Raw genomic sequence first — 18259 nt, 5'->3', positions numbered from 1 at the left:
TTTTTAGCAAGGATGTATTAAATTAAGACTTTTACATTACAAAAAAAATATTATAAATGCTGTTCTTTTGAACTTTTGATTCATGAAAGAATCCAGAAAGAATATATTTTTTATAACACTGTGAAATGTTTATTGAGCACCAAATCAGCATATTAGAATGATTTCTGAAGGATCATGTGACACTGGAGTAATGATGCTGAAAATTCAGCTTTGCCATCACAGGAATAAATTACATTTTAAAATATACACTCATTGGCCACTTTATTAGGTGCTCCTTAACACAACTTACTAATTAGCCAATCACATGGCAGCAACTTAATACATTTAGACATGTAGACATGGTCAAGATAATCTGCTGAGGTTCAAAGCTTCAGAATGGGAAAGAAAGACTTTGAACATGGCATGGTTGTTGGTGTCAGATGGGCTAGTCTGAGTGTTTCAGAAACTGCTGATTTACTGAGATTATTACACACAACCATCCCTACAGCTTACAAAGAATGATCTAAAAAAGAGAAAATACCCAGTGAGTGGCAGTTCTGTGGGCGAAAATGCCTTGTTGATGCCAGAGGTCAGAGGAGAATGGCCAGACTGGTTCAAATTGATAGAAAGGCAACAGTAATTCAAATAACAACTTGTTAGAACCGAGGTCTGCAAAAACATGTTAAACCTTGAAGCAGATGGACAACAGCAGCAGAAGACCACACCGGGTGCCGCTCTGTTCAACTAAGAACAGGAAACTGAGTCTACAAAATTGGACAATAGAAGATTGGAAAAATGAGATCTGGCCTCGGTCTCAATTTCTGCTGCAACATTCAGATGGTAGGGTCAGAATTTGGCATAATATGAAATCATAGATCCATCCTACCTTGTGTGGTGTAATGGTGTGGGAGATATTTTCTTGGCACACTTTGGGACATTTAGTACCAATTGAGCATTGTTGTCTCTTGAACATGAGTTCACTATACTCAAATGTAGTGTATATTATATATATAAAAATAGAAAACAGTCATTTTAAATTATAATAATACTTTGCAATATTACTGTTTTATTGTATTGTGTTTTATTGCCTTAATAAACATACGAGACTTCTTTTAGAAACATTAAACAATCTTATGGACCCCATGGTAGTGCATGAGCATTTAGATCAACTGAAATACATTTCATACAATTTTTACCCTACAGCTTACATATAGTCTTCTCCAGTTTCTCTTGCACTTTGTATACTTGTAGCTTTATATTTCCTATTTACAGGCTGTAAAACAGGGGCCGTATTCACAAAACATTTTATCGTACCACTAAGAGTTCTCCTAAATAGCAGTAAAAGTTCTTAGCTAAGAGTTTTCTCTTAAAACCTATTCACAAAGTTGCTGAGACAAACTTTTACTAAGGAATAGACTGAAGTCTTAAGCTAAGAGTAAGAGCGGGGTTGACCTCGTTGCTATGGAGTATACACACAGTGATTGGCTGATGGGGGAGGAGTCAGCCATTTAATTATAGAAATATTGTAGAATGCGGTGTCATGTTTCCATATTAAAATAAAGGTTTTAAAATACAAATGTTGCCCTATTCAAATAAATATTTTTTAATAAAAATGTTGCCATAAAGGTTTTAAAATGTAGACTAAGTGTCACTAATTAAACTAGTTTATACAGTTAATTGTCCGCCTCTTGGATGTCTGCATCTCAAGAGAATGCAGAATTCAAGCGACAAATTGTTTTATAAACAAAGTTTGGGAGAAAGACATTCGAACAATCTTTCTAATCAGCTGGAGAGGACTAATATAGATGAGAGTCGACTCATGAAAACCATTGCCACAGGTAATCAGACAATATTTATTTGTTTTTGTTTTTTTTTGGCATCTCATCGTAGATTCAAATCTATAAATAAAAATGTATTGCATTTATGAAGAAAAAGTTCAGCACCCAAGGCTCTATCGCTATTTCCTCAATGGTGTATAGTGTCTTTGGGTGGATTAGGACTGTTTGTGATTTGGTCTTAGTGATTTAGGAGTCCTCTTGACTACTCCTAACATTTCACAGATTTAGGAGCTAGTTTTAGAGCTAAAATGCTTTGTGAAATACACAAAGCAAAAATTAGAGCAAAAATTTAGGACTGACATGCCCATTATTTTTAAGAGTTTCTCCTAAATCGGCAAGGAGCTACTTTTAGCCTTAAGATTTTTTGTGAATATGGCCCCAGGACTCTAAATTTATGGAGATTGCCATTGCCATTGTGCCATCACATGGGCCTTTCATGTCCCTGGGCCACCCTGTATTTTGCATTGAGATCTGACTGCGTGACAGCGTCAATCAGCACAACTCACTCTCATTTGCCTCCTGTATTTGCCAAGTGAGGCTTCATTCACGCTCATTTCCTTTTCACACATTAGCAGCATAAGTTGGCCAAGTGACTTCATAATTGGCGGTGGTTCCTCTGATCCCTCCACTGGGCACCGTATGTGCCTTATTGGGTTGCATGCGATGGCCTGGCCCAACTTTGCCTTCGGCATTAGCCTGACACGCACATTTAGATAAGGGGTGAAAAGGGACACACTGAATACAAATTCCTTTTCACAGAAAGAAATCATATTACACAAACAAAGACCACATTACACACAAAAAAGGCCATGACTGGAGCTGCAATTATTGAAATGTATATTGAAATGAAAGATATGTTTGATATATATATTTTTTTAATTAAATGTACATTTCCAGTGTTCATGAGAAATGGTTAGAAAGGTATATAACATGCATAAATGCAAACAGGCCTAATTTAAAACAGCTATATCTCCAGGACTTTATGATAGTTTAGATGTCTTCTTCCACAGGCTGACCTGACTTCAATTTTAAAATCACCTGTGAAGTAAATAAATAGTGTAAATGAGACATAAATGTGTGCTCACAGAATAAGAAGGTGTGATTTTGATAAATAATGTACATACCTCTTTCAGTTGAGCGATTTCTTTGCTGTCTATGTTCCTTTGAGCATTGTTGGTGATGGCTTTCACTCGAGTTGCATAGCTGGAAGACATAAACCAATTTTAAAATGTATATTACTATATTCCTTGAATAACAGCTGATTTATAGCCTTTATGCTGCAAAACTACTGTATATAAAATAGATGATGATTAGCCTAGTCAAGATTTTAAGTTGAGAGCAGAAAACTTGCTAGTGTGGTACAAAATCTAAGTTTATCTAAGGAGTTTATTAATGTATGTAACTGATTACCTCATTTTTTTTAGTTCTGCTAACTTTATAGAGTTTACAGTGAGATGAAGTGAGGTCCAAAAATCTTTAATAAGATTTTTATTTAAACCTGGGGGAAAAAACCCCAGAGAATTTTTGACTTCTCAGGTGTGCAAGAATATTCAAAAGACTTTAGGACACGGAAGATCTCACGTCACATTAAGTGACATTTATTTATATAATGCTTTATACAATAAAGATTGTTTCAAAGCAGCTTCAGATTAATTAACAGAAAAATATTAGTGTTATGCATCAATTATGAAACAAATTCAATTTCAGCTGTAAAGCAGCTCTACAGAAGATAATAGTGCTATTATTCAAGTCAATTTAGTTCAATAACAGTGTTGATGTTGAAAAGTTAATTAATATGAAACGCAGTTCTATAGAAGGCAGCATTGTCATTATTTAGTTATTCAGTTCTATTCTGTTCAATAACAGTGTCAATGCTGCAAAGTTAGTGTTATTATCCAGCTCAATTCAGTTTAAATTTTGCAGTTGATGAATCACCCCAACTGAGCAAGCCAAAGGTGACAATGGCAAGGAGCAGCCTTGTGGTGCTATTAATTTAGGTGATTGAGCATGTAAGGTGCATGCAAGGTATTTGGTTCTCACATGAGCGAGGTGAGAGTCTCGTCCAGGTTGCAGTCAGAGGGAGAGATGTTGAGAAACATGAGGGTCTTGGCATTGCCCCCCAGTGAGTCCTGCATGAGCTGGGTCAGTTTGTTGTTACGGTAGGGCACGTGAGGCTGCTCCATTGATAAAGCTGAAATTACATCTCCAAGAGCACTCAGAGATTTGTTAATAGAGTTTGCCTCCTGGGAAGAAACACACACAATGTGGGACAAATGTTGTCGTGAGAGGTAGAGGTAGTGAGGGGGGGCTGTTGTTGGCATTTGGACACTTTGGGGTTGTCAAACTTTGTGTTTTTGTAAGTGATGCAAGTGTATTACCTTATTCACGTAATACTGAGTAATATTATTGATTTGACACTGACTTGAGCTGGATAATGACACCACTGTTTTCAGCAAAGCTGCTTTATAAAGGATTTATAACAGTTTCATAACAGACGAATACTGCAACGTCGACATTGTTATTGACTTCAGCTGAATAATGACACTATTGTCTTTTTTTTAGAGCTGCTTTACAGCATAATTGAATTCTGTTTACATCATTAATTTGGTTATTGATTCTGTTAATTTTCTATTTATCACTGTAAAGCTGCTTTGAAACATTATATTGTATAAACAACTATATAAATGCTAACATGAAGTGTCCAAATACTTTCTGGGGCCACTGTAAATCAGTTTTTTAAAAAAACCTTCAGCTGGTCATCTTTTGCTCCAGTTTTTGCTGCTCGTTCACTTCCTGCCAGGTCCACCAGACTGAGCTTCCCAAAACTCACACTTCCATTGGTCAGATTCCGGCTCTCAATCATTATGCCAACGATCAGGTGAGAGCGGGAACTCTCTACATTCATCTCTACAAGAAGGCATAATAAAAATGAAAATGTTTCAAAACTAATGTGACACCAAATATTAATGGATAGATTGATGAATGGATGGATGCATTCACAGATGATGCACAGAGACTAAATTAAATCTGTGTTTGTTCAAGACAGACACACTTGTCTCTCTTATATAATGTTAATGCTCTTTATAACTTTAAATCACTCATTTAGAGATGTTCTCAGATACATCACACGGTTAAACTCAAGGACCTCCTCCTTTGTTATGAAGTTTGGCATCAGTGCCAGGTCATTATGTTCTTACCATGAATTCATACTGAGTGTATCTAAAGCAATTAATCCAAACCATTTAACCAGAGCCTTTTGAAGTTTCATTAAGCACATACTTGTGGCCGCAATGTGGCGATTTGCACAGCCCTGCTCAAATAATGCAAAGAGTTCGCCGGCACTGGCTGCCTCCTTTGTCTCTGCTCCCTGGGCAAACACAAGCCCCTTTCTGTCCCTCTTAATTTCGATTCGCTTGCTGAAAGCTTCAGCGGGGCTCACAAAGAGATCCTGTAGGCGGTCGTTGTACAGCTCCAGCATGTAGGCTGAAACCTGAGGACGGACAAAAGAAAGGAGTTTAACTTCAGCTCAGCTCAAGAAACACGTAATGTACCTGATCATATACCTTAAACTCAAATTTAGACTCATTATCCTGGATGATCTCAAAGATCTTGGTGAATGTTCTGGGAATGATTCCTGGGTTCCTCCGATCTCTGTCTCCAACCATTGTGAAGGTTTTCCCTGAACCCGTATGACCGTATGCAAAAATGCATACGTTAAATCCATCAATTGCACACTGGATTAGCCTAGGGAAAATGAGCATTTTAGCATCTTCATCTTGAGGAAATCTGCACAAATGTCACATTTCTTATATCTTAAAGGAATATTTCACAAAACAATTAATTATTTACTTACTCTCATGTCATTCCAAATGAAACTCAGAATATAGCTCACACATCACATATTATGATACTTTTATAGTGCTTTTTTGTCATTTTTGCAGCTTGACAGCCACAGTCCTGATTAATTTTCATTATATTGAATAAAAGATCCAGGATTTTCCTCAAATTCATCTTTTGTGTTCAACAGATGAAAAAAAAAGGTTTTGAGTGACATGAGGTTGAGTAAATGACAGGATTTTCATTTTTGGATGAGCTATTCCTTTAATTTAGCACATTATTTTCAGCAAGAAGTATGTCCCAGTATCACATTTACCCACTGGACTCTATGAAGACCTCCTCTTGCGTACAATCTGAGTTGAAGATTTTGTCAAACTGAAACTCACGAGGTCCTCGAGGGGTTTCCAGGATCACAGAGTAGTCATCAAGACAAGCAACAATGGTCTGACCTCTTCTTGCCTGCTCTGCAAGAGTCAGTGGCCTTATTCGACAGAATACTCTGATCTTACCTGCACAAGACCAGACATAAAGTCAGAGACAGCCTTTTTAAAGGTCAAAAATTTACTTATTCGATTAGTGACCTGGTAGTAGTGCAGAAACTTTTAATATGTATTTATCTTATATGTGTTCTATTAATTTCACATCACGACTTTTCTATTCTCAGTGTACCTTTGAAAAATTTGGAGCCAGTAAGATTTTTTTTTAAAGAAAATAATACTTTAAATTGTTTAAAAGAGACAGTAAAGACTAGACTGGGTAAACCCAGCCTGATCTGCCGGCGATTTGATTTCGCCCGGCAACTCAGTCTGGAAACCTGTACATTCATTTCTACTGCTTCTGTTACACTTTTGCAGGAAACCAATCACAGACCGGCTTATCTACCTTGCTCGCTATTGGTGGGTATAACACGATGACGATAGAGAAGCGACGGCAAGCACCTCCACCAATCCAATTCCTTTTAACCTCTCGACGATGCTGAATGACTTCTTTAGTTTAGCAAACAAATCGCTCGAGTGGGTGTAAATACCACTCATTTTCATGTTTTTTTTTTTTTTGCACAACCTGCAAAAATTGCTCGATGCCATTGCTGCTTCTGCAAACCGCTGATCAATGCTACAAACCAATACAAACTAAACCTGTCTGGAGTTTTCGTGTCGCTCTGTAAAGTACGTCACCCGGATCGTTGATCTGATTGGTTGAAGGACTATCCAATTGCGTGAATAATGCTCGTTGATCACACCTCTTGTGCAGTAGAAAATACATAGCAGACTCCCCAGACCAATGTTCAATTTTAAATTGAGCTTGGTCTGGTGATAGCCAGACAAAGTAAAGACATTATTTTACTGTATTTTGATCAAATAAATGCAGACTTGCTAAGCATAAGACAACATTTAAAATATTCTGCAATTTCAAGCCTTACAAATTATTAAAAGCCTTTCATTGGCAAAAATGCCTGTAGCTGTCATCTGTAATACTATTGGATTTGAATACAACTGATTAAAATAGGGGGAAAAAAGTATGTCTGGGAAACCAGTCAAGGGCCTTTGGGATATGAAATTGTATATCCAAAAAAGGGCTTTTCCAGTCCATGTTGGCAACAGTTCCTATATAAACTCATTTCTTAAGTCAAACTGTAAGACTGTGATATACTATGCCTTTCAGCATGTTCTGATTTTGCAGAGTTAGACACATTCCTGGGTCAACATATTTTGTTGATCCTGAAACAGCATTCCTGTTGAAAACTTTTATCCTAACCATATCCCTACCCCTAAATCTAACCCTACCCATAAGATATCCTTAAAATCAGAGGGAAATGATAGATGAATAACACTGATGTAGAAGCACCTAACCCTGGTTGTAAGCCTAAACTTGATGTAAACTTGTCCCACAAATTTGATTAGTTGATTGGAAGGTTGTTCCAGGATCAACAAAGATGCTGATCCAAGAACATGTTGCTCTCGATGAAATCAGGTTCTGCATGCCTTTCATGTCCTCCACCATGTTGTAGTACTTCTTCCTCAAGGTTCTTTCAGCAGAGTAGTTTTCAATAATCTTCTTGTTTTCATCTTTGATTTGCTTCAACTAGATAGACAGACAAGAAATATAAGGCCATAAATGGCAAAACAAAAAAACTCACTATGACTCTATGACATTTTAGAGAGTTTAGATTATACATTGAAAGATATATTTCTTGGCTGTGGTCACCTCAGCTTGAAGTAATAACAACTGCTGCCCCACACTTTTAGCAGTTTCAGAGTTTAAGAATCCATTGTTTTGGAAATCCTCCTCAAATTTCTAAAATGAGAGGGGAAATGTCTGTATGGAGTGAGAATGAGTAAATTTAGTGTGTGTTCGAGAGAGACAGTTTGTGACATACTCTGACTTTTTCATCCAGCTCTGCCTCCCATGCCTCATTCATGTCAGTCTCTAAAAATAACACAGAATGAATTTATGTAGACATCCATCCAAAAAGAGACATTAATCATTTACACAGTTACCAATTTACCATATTTACCAATGACATTGGGTTTAGCCCCTGCTCTGATGCACTCCAAAGCCACTTGTATGACCTGATGATGGAGTAAACTGGCCTGTGATTCTTCAGCCACCTGTGGCTCTGCCCTGAGTTAATATGTGTTATTCAGTTAGCAGATGCTTATGTTCTGAGTTTGATAGTTTTATTCTGACTTTAGAAACCATGCAATGATCCTACATTTTCTGCTGTGCATCCTCTAGTTCCTCATGACTCTTCTGGCTGGACTCTTCCACTGTTTGGCCAAGACTTTCTTTAATCTCAGCCAGAATTTTTAGGTTGTCTTCTGCCATTTGATCAAACTGCTGTTTAGCCTCTGTCAGCTCAGCATACACATGATGAGCCTGGAATACACAGTGCAGGAAAGTCGATTTGTTCAGTCATGATCAATTTGAAGGCACAAAGTAGCATTTTGTTAGCAGTTCATGTTCAGTTTTAGTGCACTATTTTTCATAGGACTATATTTTACTCATATACTGAAAACTATATAATAAAATAAAATGACCTGTTGTATAACAGCACTGAGGAGGCGAGAATATTCTGACCGTTTGACAGTATCTGTCACACGCTCTTGTTCTTCCAAGAGCATTGAGATCTCTCTCTCCCTCTTCAGCAGATTATCCTTCAAAATCTCCAGACGTGCTTGTGCTCCATCTAGTGGAGCATCTGAGTTACTACTGTCCTGATGGCAAAGGTGTGTACAGCACAGTTAAAGCAAGTTACCTCACAAAAATCACACATACCAAGTTACCTCACAACACCACAACATGTCTTTCTTTCTAACTCTTTGCAGGGAATCTTTTAGAATGAAGATGGTCTTCAAAGTTGGAAGTGACTTTTTTATTGATTTTCTACCTTTCCTTCAGAGGAATTTTCTGGTTCTTTCTTCTCCTGAAAGGCCTCAAGCATCTCCTGGACCTTCCCCATCTCTGCCCTGGCCAAATGCAGCTCCTGCAGTGCTGTTAAAGAGATGGAGACATATGCTAAGATGTCACATCTTAACATATGTATTTTTAACCTTGTAAAAAGCATCCAATATTAACCTATATAACTCTTACTTGATGCCTGGTGGTTGTGAAGGAGGTCCAATCGAGAGGAGAACAATTCCATCATCTTGTTCTGTAAAAGTTTCCATTGATGCCTTTAGTCTATTAAAATCTTCAATATAGTCTCTCATATAATAGAGACATATGGTATATATATATATATATATATATATATATATATATATATATATATGATATACAGGTGCTGGTCATATAATTAGTATATCATCAAAAAGTTGATTTATTTCACTAATTCCATAAGAGGCTGGCTGTTCACAGAGCTCTGTGTCCAAGCACATTAATAGAGAGGCGAAGGGAAGGAAAAGATGTGGTAGAAAAAAGTGTACAAGCAATAGGGATAAGCACCCTGGAGAGGATTGTGAAACAAAACCCATTCAAAAATGCGGGGGAGATTCACAAAGAGTGGACTGAAGCTGGAGTCAGTGCTTCAAGAGCCACTACGCACAGACGTATGCAAGACATGGGTTTCAGCTGTCGCATTCCTTGTGCCAAGCCACTCTTGAACAACAGACAGCGTCAGAAGCATCTTGCCTGGGCTAAAGACAAAAAGGACTGGACTGCTGCTGAGTGGTCCAAAGTTATGTTCTCTGATGAAAGTAAATTTTGCATTTCCTCTGGAAATCAAGGTCCCAGAGTCTGGAGGAAGAGAGGAGAGGCACACAATCCACTTTGTAAAGTTTCCACAGTCAGTGATGGTTTGGGGTGCCATGTCATCTGCTGGTGTTGGTCCACTGTGTTTTCTGAGGTCCAAGGTCAACGCAGCCGTATACCAGGAAGTTTTAGAGCACTTCATGCTTCCTGCTGCTGACCAACTTTATGGAGATGCAGTTTTCATTTTCCAACAGGATTTTGCACCTGCACACAGTGCCAAAGCTACCAGTACCTGGTTTAAGGACCATGGTATCCCTATTCTTAATTGGCCAGCAAATTCGCCTGACCTTAACCCCATAGAAAATCTATGGGGTATTGTGAAGAGGAAGATGCGATATGCCAGACCCAACAATGCAGAAGAGCTGAAGGCCAATATCAGAGCAACCTGGGCTCTCATAACACCTGAGCAGTGCCACAGACTGATCGACTCCATGCCAGTGCCACGCCGCATTGCTGCAGTAATTCAGGCAAAAGGAGCCCCAACTAAGTACTGAGTGCTGTACATGCTCATACTTTTCATGTTCATACTTTTAAGTTGGCCAATATTTCTAAAAATGCTTTCTTTTTATTGGTCTTAAGTAATATTCTAATTTTCTGAGATGCTGAATTTGGGATTTTCCTTAGTTGTCAGCTATAATCATCAAAATTAAAAGAAATAAATATTTGAAATATATCAGTCTGTGTGTAATGAATGAATATAATATACAAGTTTCACTTTTTGAATGGAATTAGTGAAATAAATCAACTTTTTGACAATATTCTAATTATATGACCAGCACCTGTACAGTACTGTGCAAAAGTCTTAGATTTTTATTATATAATATTTATTTTTCAGTTTTTCAGTCTTTATTATGAAACAAACAGAAAATACAGGAAATATGTACACAAAATGTGTAAAAAAAAAAAAAAAAAAAAAAAAGAACAAAATTGTTTAAGCAAAAATCAGTTTTTAGTGTGAACTCCTGGACTTCTTCCATTTTCTCAAAAATGAAACTCTGAGAAACTGCTCATCAGATTTTGAAAGTTTTCTTGGCCTTCCAGTCCTTTCCCATTTCATTTATGTTTAAGAGAGCCAGGTTCCTTCTATTGCTCAAGTGTAAGGGTAGGTCACTAAATACTTGCCACTTTAGCCTAAAAAAAGCTGGTTTGTGTTACAGCTGGTGGTGTACAGTACACCAAACTAGCTCTTAACATAAACAGAGAACAGACAGGGAGTGAAGGGAGTGAGTCCATTATATGGGGAGTGCTGACGAGGAGGTCCAGGTGAAGGTGATCCGTGATGATGGGGAGAAGACGAGGGAAGTGAGTGCAGGTGTGGAGAACAGGAGGACTATGGGATATGGAGTTCAGGAGACGAGGGAACACGGGAACTGTGACAGTTTGTTTTTCTTTCTGATTTTTTTAATACTGCATACAAATTTACTGTATCTTCTTTTTATATTCTATTAAAGAGACTGAGAAATAATATTGTCATTATATCATTGTTAAAACAACATCTAATGGTGGCCTATAGACTTTTGCACAGTAGGCTACTGTATATATATATATATATATATATATTACCATAATTTACCAAAATTTGATACCTTTTCTTTATCCCATGAAGCCAAGTCTTTTTGGTTCCTCTCCTGAAGCAGTTTGTGTTGCCCCTGAAGTATTTCATTTAGATTCTCCAGAGTCTGATCCCAGGAAAATGAAATATTCAGTGACACAAACTTTAAGACAATAGACCATATAATACAAATCCTATACTATATAGCATTACATCATGTGTTTAGGTTTAGGCCTGAATTAGGAATGTGCTGTGATAAAGCCAATGAGAATTTGGGACAATTGAGGAAGTAAAACCAATTTGATGATGCTAGTGACTCACCTTGACCTTTTCTTCCCAGTATGCGTTTTTTCTGGCCACCTTTTGCTGGTAAATATCTAGGATTCTCTTCAGGGTGTTAAGTTTGTTTTGGTAATACCTTTTTATTTTGAGAGCTGTTTTTTCCTACACACACATACATATTAAGCATCAATACAATCAGCACATACTTTGTTTGAATGAATGAATGATCAGTAAACAAGCTCATCACCTGATTCTCTCGTGATGCAATGAGAAAGTTCTCCTCCAGTTCTTGAATCATCTCCTGATGTCTGCTCTTCAATGCGATCATATCATCTGTTATCTGTTGATATGGTAACAGTCATATACTAAAATACATAGTGGCAATAAAAAAGATTCTACATGACCGTCCCCAGAACTGTTAAAATGTAAATAGTTCACTATTAAAACTCTCAAAGAAGCCACTTGGTCAATCTTTTTAACCCACAATATAAATTATTTTCTGTGTAAACGTGAATAATTGTGACCACTTTAATAAACTGAATTAGTACTGAATTAGTACTGAATTATATCATCATCATTAATTGAAACTAACATATTTCTTGGTACTTGAGCCTATGACAAGGTTGGGAACCATTATTATAGTTGTCTGCATACAACATTTCTTAATGAAGTACAGTATATGATGGCATAATGCTTTTAGCAAAACTAAACAAAGATAACATGAGGTACAGTACAGTCCAAAAGTTTGGAACCACTAAGATTTTTAATGTTTTTAAAAGAAGTTCCGTCTGCTTACCAAGGCTACATTTATTTAATTAAAAATACAGTAAAAAACAGTAATATTGTGAAATATTATTACAATTTAAAATAACTGTGTACTATTTAAATATATTTGACAAAGTAATTTATTCCTGTGATGCAAAGCTGAATTTTCAGCATCGTTACTCCAGTCTTCAGTGTCACATGATCCTTCAGAAATCATTCTAATATGCTGATTTGCTGCTCAATAAACATTTATGATTATTTTCAATGTTGAAAACAGTCGTGTACTTTTTTTTTCAGGATTCCTTGATGAATAGAAAGTTCAAAAGAACAGCATTTATCTGAAATACAAAGCTTCTGTAGCATTATACACTACCGTTCAAAAGTTTGGGGTCAGTAAGAATTTTTATTTTTATTTTTTTGAAAAGAAATTAAAGAAATGAATACTTTTATTCAGCAAGGATGCATTAAATCAATCAAAAGTGGCAGTAAAGACATTTATAATGTTACAAAAGATTAGATTTCAGATAAACACTGTTCTTTTGAACTTTCTATTCATCAAATAATCCTGAAAAAAAATATTGTACACAAATATTTTGTACAATTGTACACATTAAATGTTTCTTGAGCAGCAGATCATCATATTAGAATGATTTCTGAAGGATCATGTGACACTGAAGACTGGAGTAACGATGCTGAAAATTCAGCTTTGCATCACAGGAATAAATTACTTTGTGAAATATATTCAAATAGAAAACAGTTATTTTAAATTGTAATAATATTTCACAATATTACTGTTTTTTACTGTATTTTTAATTAAATAAATGTAGCCTTGGTGAGCAGACGAAACTTCTTTTAAAAACATTAAAAATCTTAGTGGTTCCAAACTTTTGGACTGTACTGTATGTACTGGAACCTTTTGAGAATCAATATGAATTATGGGTTTGAGTTGTTTAATAATGTGTAGTTATGAAAGGGCCTTGCTCTCAGAAGAACCTAAAACACATGACATCCGATGAGATGTCTCATCCCCACCCTATGCCCCTGGGAAACAAAGGGAGTGACAGACATGTGACTAATGCAAGAAGCAAACCAAAACTCTTGAAAAATATCTTGTTCCAATTTCTTAACCAAAATATTTTGGCTTAGGTTACAACTGATGGATAAAGAAAACAATACAGAGTATAAAACAGTCCATATAGGAAAGCATAAGGGATGATAACTACATACTTGGGTTATGCATAGCTTGGCAGAGTCGTATGGGATAAACATCTTGACATCCATTGGAGTCTCATCTTCAGGATGTCTTACGCTTGCACTCATAGAAGACACATTGGGTGCTGTGATTTGAAAATGCAATGAAAATGAAAGAACTTATATCGGTTCTTAAGTATGCCTAATCTCCACTGGCAGAACCTACCTTTGCTACCTCGCTTTGGATCACGGTGCCGGTCTGTGCCGATCCAGCGCCTGAATGTGTTCCATTTGAGTCTACCTTTCCTCAGCCATGAGAACTCACATTTTGCTGCACCTTCAAATATTAACATGCAGTTACAGCGACACTTCACTCACTGGACTCAGTTTGGGAGTCTTGAGATTTTTTTTTACACCTTGAAGAACACTTCCTCTAGATGTGGGATAGATCAGTGATAGTCTTTTAACTAGTATTGATGTATGCCAAACATTAGGGTGCAGTAAATGTAACAAGGTAAATTAGCTAAACAGGTCATCTAGGTACACAGTAAAATCCCCAGAGTTAAATCAACTCTGCTCAGAGTACATATGGTCCCTCTCTAAATAGTGTTAAAGTAACATTGAAGCAGAGTTAAAGTTAATGAGATAATTAAACAATTAATAAGGCTGTGACTGAAGTCACTTGTAGTTCTTGTGTTTCTCTTTTCTTCAGTGATTTTGCTTGTTAACAGCAGGTGTTCATCACTAATACTCAATCATCACTTAATTAATTGTTTAATTATCTCATTAACTTTAACTCTGCTTCAGTGTTATTTTAACACTATTTAGAGAGGGACCATATGTACTCTGAGCAGAGTTGATTTAACTCTGGAGATTTTGAGGTGTATTCATCTTATATAGTCAGATGCATCTGAATAAACAATACCATTCAAGTATACAAATGTATTAAATCTTTAATTTATACATTTTATCATGCAATTTATACATTTTAAGAACTGATTTATTTCTTAAAGTTACAGTTTTACAAACACATTCATTTTATTTTTTTTTCTTTATTACTTTATTTAAATTTACATTAGATTTAAGGTGTTTAATTAAATATGCAATTAAGTGAGAACTGAGCACAAAGTTATTACTGTAATGTACTTTATTACATCATTGTTTATCATAATATTTCCACAATAGCACTGAATAAACATTTAAATTATTTAAACATGTCTGTACAACATATTATCCATATTTATACATTGAGATTACTTTCAGATTACTTTCACTTATTTTTTATGCAAGTAGTTTCTTCTTCTAACATTTTCAGAGGCATAAACATCATGTTGAAACGTTTGTTCCAGACGTGCTTGCTTAAAAGACAAAAAAAGAAAAGAAAAAAAAAAAACTACGTAAATAAATTAAACTGTTTTGAAGAAGATGGTTGAATGTCTTTTTCAATGTTTTAAAATTAGGTTTAAAATCTAAATGAGTCAGATCAAGTTATTTTAGTTAGGTAGTATTGAGATTATTATGTTAGGCTTAATTAGGTGTTAGTTTAAATGTTATGCAAATATTAGATTCTTTAGATTCTGGGAGGTTACAGGGACACTCAACTCACCTCTATCTTTATCCTGGTCTAGGAGCGTATTATGAATGTTACACGGTCTACGCCACTGAACCTCTTCTCTCAGATCAGGCACACTGCCTGGCAGTTCCTCTGATGACATGGGATGTGAAAGTACCACTCGGGTGGAGACCACCGGATCATCCTGATATCGAGAAAGGTCAGTGTTCTCCCAGGCACCTAGAGATAGTTAAAGAAAACACTTAGCCTGTCCTCAGACATGTTCTTCAACAAAGTATATAATATTTTGACACTTAAAAAGGTGAGTATTGGTATGAAAAGCCAGCAGGTTGTAGTATGGAAATGAATCCTCTCATAATATTCAGAACCAATTTTCTTCTAAAATCACTCCATTAACAGGAACAACAGAACAATGATAAAGACTACTGAGTAGTTTAGGAAAACCCTTCATTGCACAGAATAAACACTCAAGTCTGATTACACAAGACTCAAATGATGTATTAAGATGAAAGGAAGGAGTGGGCACTTGTGTGAATGTGATATTTACTTACGTTGTTTGGCTGCTGGGGCAACAGTGTGATTACGTAACTTCCTGCCCATGAAGTTCAAAGACATGGACACATTTTCTGCTCCAGAATTGACATACATGGTGCCAGAGCGCTCGTATCTGTTTTGTTTAGAAATGGTACTAAGAACCCATCAACATGATACATTGTTTGAGGTGACTTTACCAGCCAGATTCCTTCACAAACATGCAAACTGAGAAAAACATATATTTTTAAGAACTATCTGTTTGAATATATATATTCAATAGAACAGTAAAAGCATCTCCCAGTGTATCTTTGATGTTGGAAATTGTAAACTTTCATAGCATTTTACTATACCACTGGTTAACCAGGATTAAGCAGTAAGGGTGTGTCATCATCTAATGAAAGTACAGGTTATAAAAACAAAAGCTACCTCTGGCTATAACAGACAGATAGACTTGCATTTAAAAGCTTTTGTTGAATCTGAGAGATAAACATTAACATAAACAGTGAAACCATCACTATCCACTTTACGAATCAGATTAAAGAAATGAATGAATCATTAAATCAGAGGGATTACCTGGATTCAAGATGATGCTTGACTGCGGTTAAAGCTGTAGGAAGACCTACCTGGCAAACATGATAGAGAAAAACTGGAAAGATGCTTGTTTTTGTGAGGAACCAAACTCTCAACACTTGTTAAATATTAACCTCAGTGGATGAGGTTTCAGGTGGGATTAGTTTGCTTGAATGGCCGACACAAGCTGCATCAGGTTTCCAATGTGTGAGATAGAGATTGTAATTAGATCTACACTGGTCTATCTCTCTGGCACAGTGCTAATGGAAAACCTGCATTGTGGTCATCTGTCAGTTTTGTGAATTACTATCTTCCCTTAGTAATGGGTTAAATATTTTTTCATGAACTGAGAACCATATGATTGGACATCATGTTCTTCTGTCATAATGCACTTCCATTGTGTGTTTGTGTGTGTATAACAATACAGACTGTCTCTATGGACAGGTAACTATACAGGTAGTCAATTACTTGTTATTTATTGTAGATATTTTTTGGTTTAACATTTTATACAGTGTGTATGCAGTCATCAGTCGCATTTAAAAGCAAAGAAAATATAATACAGTATTGTTTATCTTCCCTCTGTCAAATATTACAAATATCAAATATCACATTTAGCAACTAGTAAATCAACATTACCCGATTGTGCTAGCAAATGTTAGGCAGAAATGTTTGAACATAGTGGAAGCATATATACATGTCAAAAGAGTATAGAGCACTAGAGGTTTACACGGTCAAGTAAAAGGTGTGAGGAAATACTGAAAAAATGAGAACATGTCACAGTCTGTCTGGGCAGTGGTCAGTCCTGTTCATAAATGCGTGTGTCGACAGGTCTGCATTCACAAAACAGCAATTACTGGCTGTACCTTTCCAACAAACAACCTTTTGTACTGGAATGTGAATAGATAGGTAAGATAGTTCATTTTAATCGGTTGGTTGGTGTGTATTGAGGAATGCAGGAGAACTAGAACCTCAAAAGCATTGCTCGTCACTGTTTGTTCCCCAATGCCCTTTTCTCACAAATTCAGGTAATTAACCAGTTGTTCAAGGTGATCATAATGTGTTATCATAGCCACTGAACCATGGGTAAAAAACAACATTTGCACAACACAGTAAATAAATGTAAAAACCTTCACATAAATTGCTTGCAAGAATTGCGCAAACTGCCTCCATCTTGCATGTTTGATGGCGTGTAGCCAGAGTATTCACATTGCATACTTTTCGCAACAGCATTTCCATTCCTAAGCAAAGAGTGTTTAATATGGAGGCCCAAACCTGCAGAAATGAAAAATAATAGGAAAATAAATAAAGGAATGGGCAAAATTTTTAGACTTTTTAGAATTTAGAATTTTAGTTTTTTTTTTTTTTCATTTCATTTTTTTTTTTTTTTAATTGCTGTTTCTGATGCTCTAGGATAAATATGTCCATGACTGCTGGTCATTTATCAGTTGTTGTTTTTTTGTTTTGTGTTTTTGAACCAAGGTGCTGTAACAGGAGATTTAAAAAAGCTGACTCTAGAACAGCGACAGCATTTTTTATGGCGTAGGCGTACATGTCTGCGCACAGAAAGTGTTAATTCTGGTTTTACATGATGTTGCACTATTTTTAAATAACCTGACCTAGTGCGATAAAATGTGAAAAGTATGGAAGCACTAAAAACATGTTCATCCAAGTATTGTCTGTAGGCTATGTAAAATGATTTGTTCTCTGAAATGACTTTGGTGAAAATAAATTAAACAGATATGCTTTGAATTTGCTGGTCTCTCTCACAACAACAATGCACCTAATGTCAGGTTCAAGTGTTGCATGAAGTAAGAAGACAATGGCTGGCTATTCTTTACGGCTGGCTTCACAATGGAAAACAGTATACAGTTAGGACTATGCCTGCTG

The 18259-nt window shown here is 36.2% G+C and overlaps 1 protein-coding gene across 2 annotated transcripts; it reads right to left on the bottom strand.

The window, feature by feature from the left end:
* Window positions 1-2716: 2716 nt before the first annotated feature.
* si:dkey-96l17.6 (kinesin-like protein KIN-14I) lies at window positions 2717-18211 on the bottom strand. Of its 2 annotated transcripts, XM_048187537.1 has the most exons (23): window positions 16376-18211; window positions 15820-15935; window positions 15302-15487; window positions 13922-14032; window positions 13732-13841; window positions 11987-12079; window positions 11779-11901; window positions 11492-11584; window positions 9246-9306; window positions 9043-9146; window positions 8693-8869; window positions 8368-8531; window positions 8170-8276; window positions 8032-8081; window positions 7860-7949; window positions 7637-7736; window positions 5971-6163; window positions 5381-5561; window positions 5097-5307; window positions 4564-4724; window positions 3858-4060; window positions 2942-3020; window positions 2717-2855 (listed from the first exon to the last, which is right to left on the bottom strand). In XM_048187537.1, exons 2-23 carry the CDS (start codon window positions 15914-15916, stop codon window positions 2808-2810), a joined length of 2742 nt encoding a protein of 913 aa, XP_048043494.1. In that variant the 5' UTR covers window positions 15917-15935; window positions 16376-18211; the 3' UTR covers window positions 2717-2807. The 2 variants fall into 2 exon arrangements, with proteins under 2 accessions (XP_048043494.1, XP_048043495.1); XM_048187538.1 differs by lacking the exon at window positions 3858-4060 and having other exon boundaries at window positions 15820-18211.
* Window positions 18212-18259: the final 48 nt, after the last annotated feature.

The sequence above is a fragment of the Megalobrama amblycephala genome, linkage group LG4, assembly GCF_018812025.1.
Source record: "Megalobrama amblycephala isolate DHTTF-2021 linkage group LG4, ASM1881202v1, whole genome shotgun sequence".
NCBI lineage: Eukaryota > Metazoa > Chordata > Actinopteri > Cypriniformes > Xenocyprididae > Megalobrama > Megalobrama amblycephala.
This window is presented reverse-complemented; position numbering and strand designations above follow the sequence as displayed.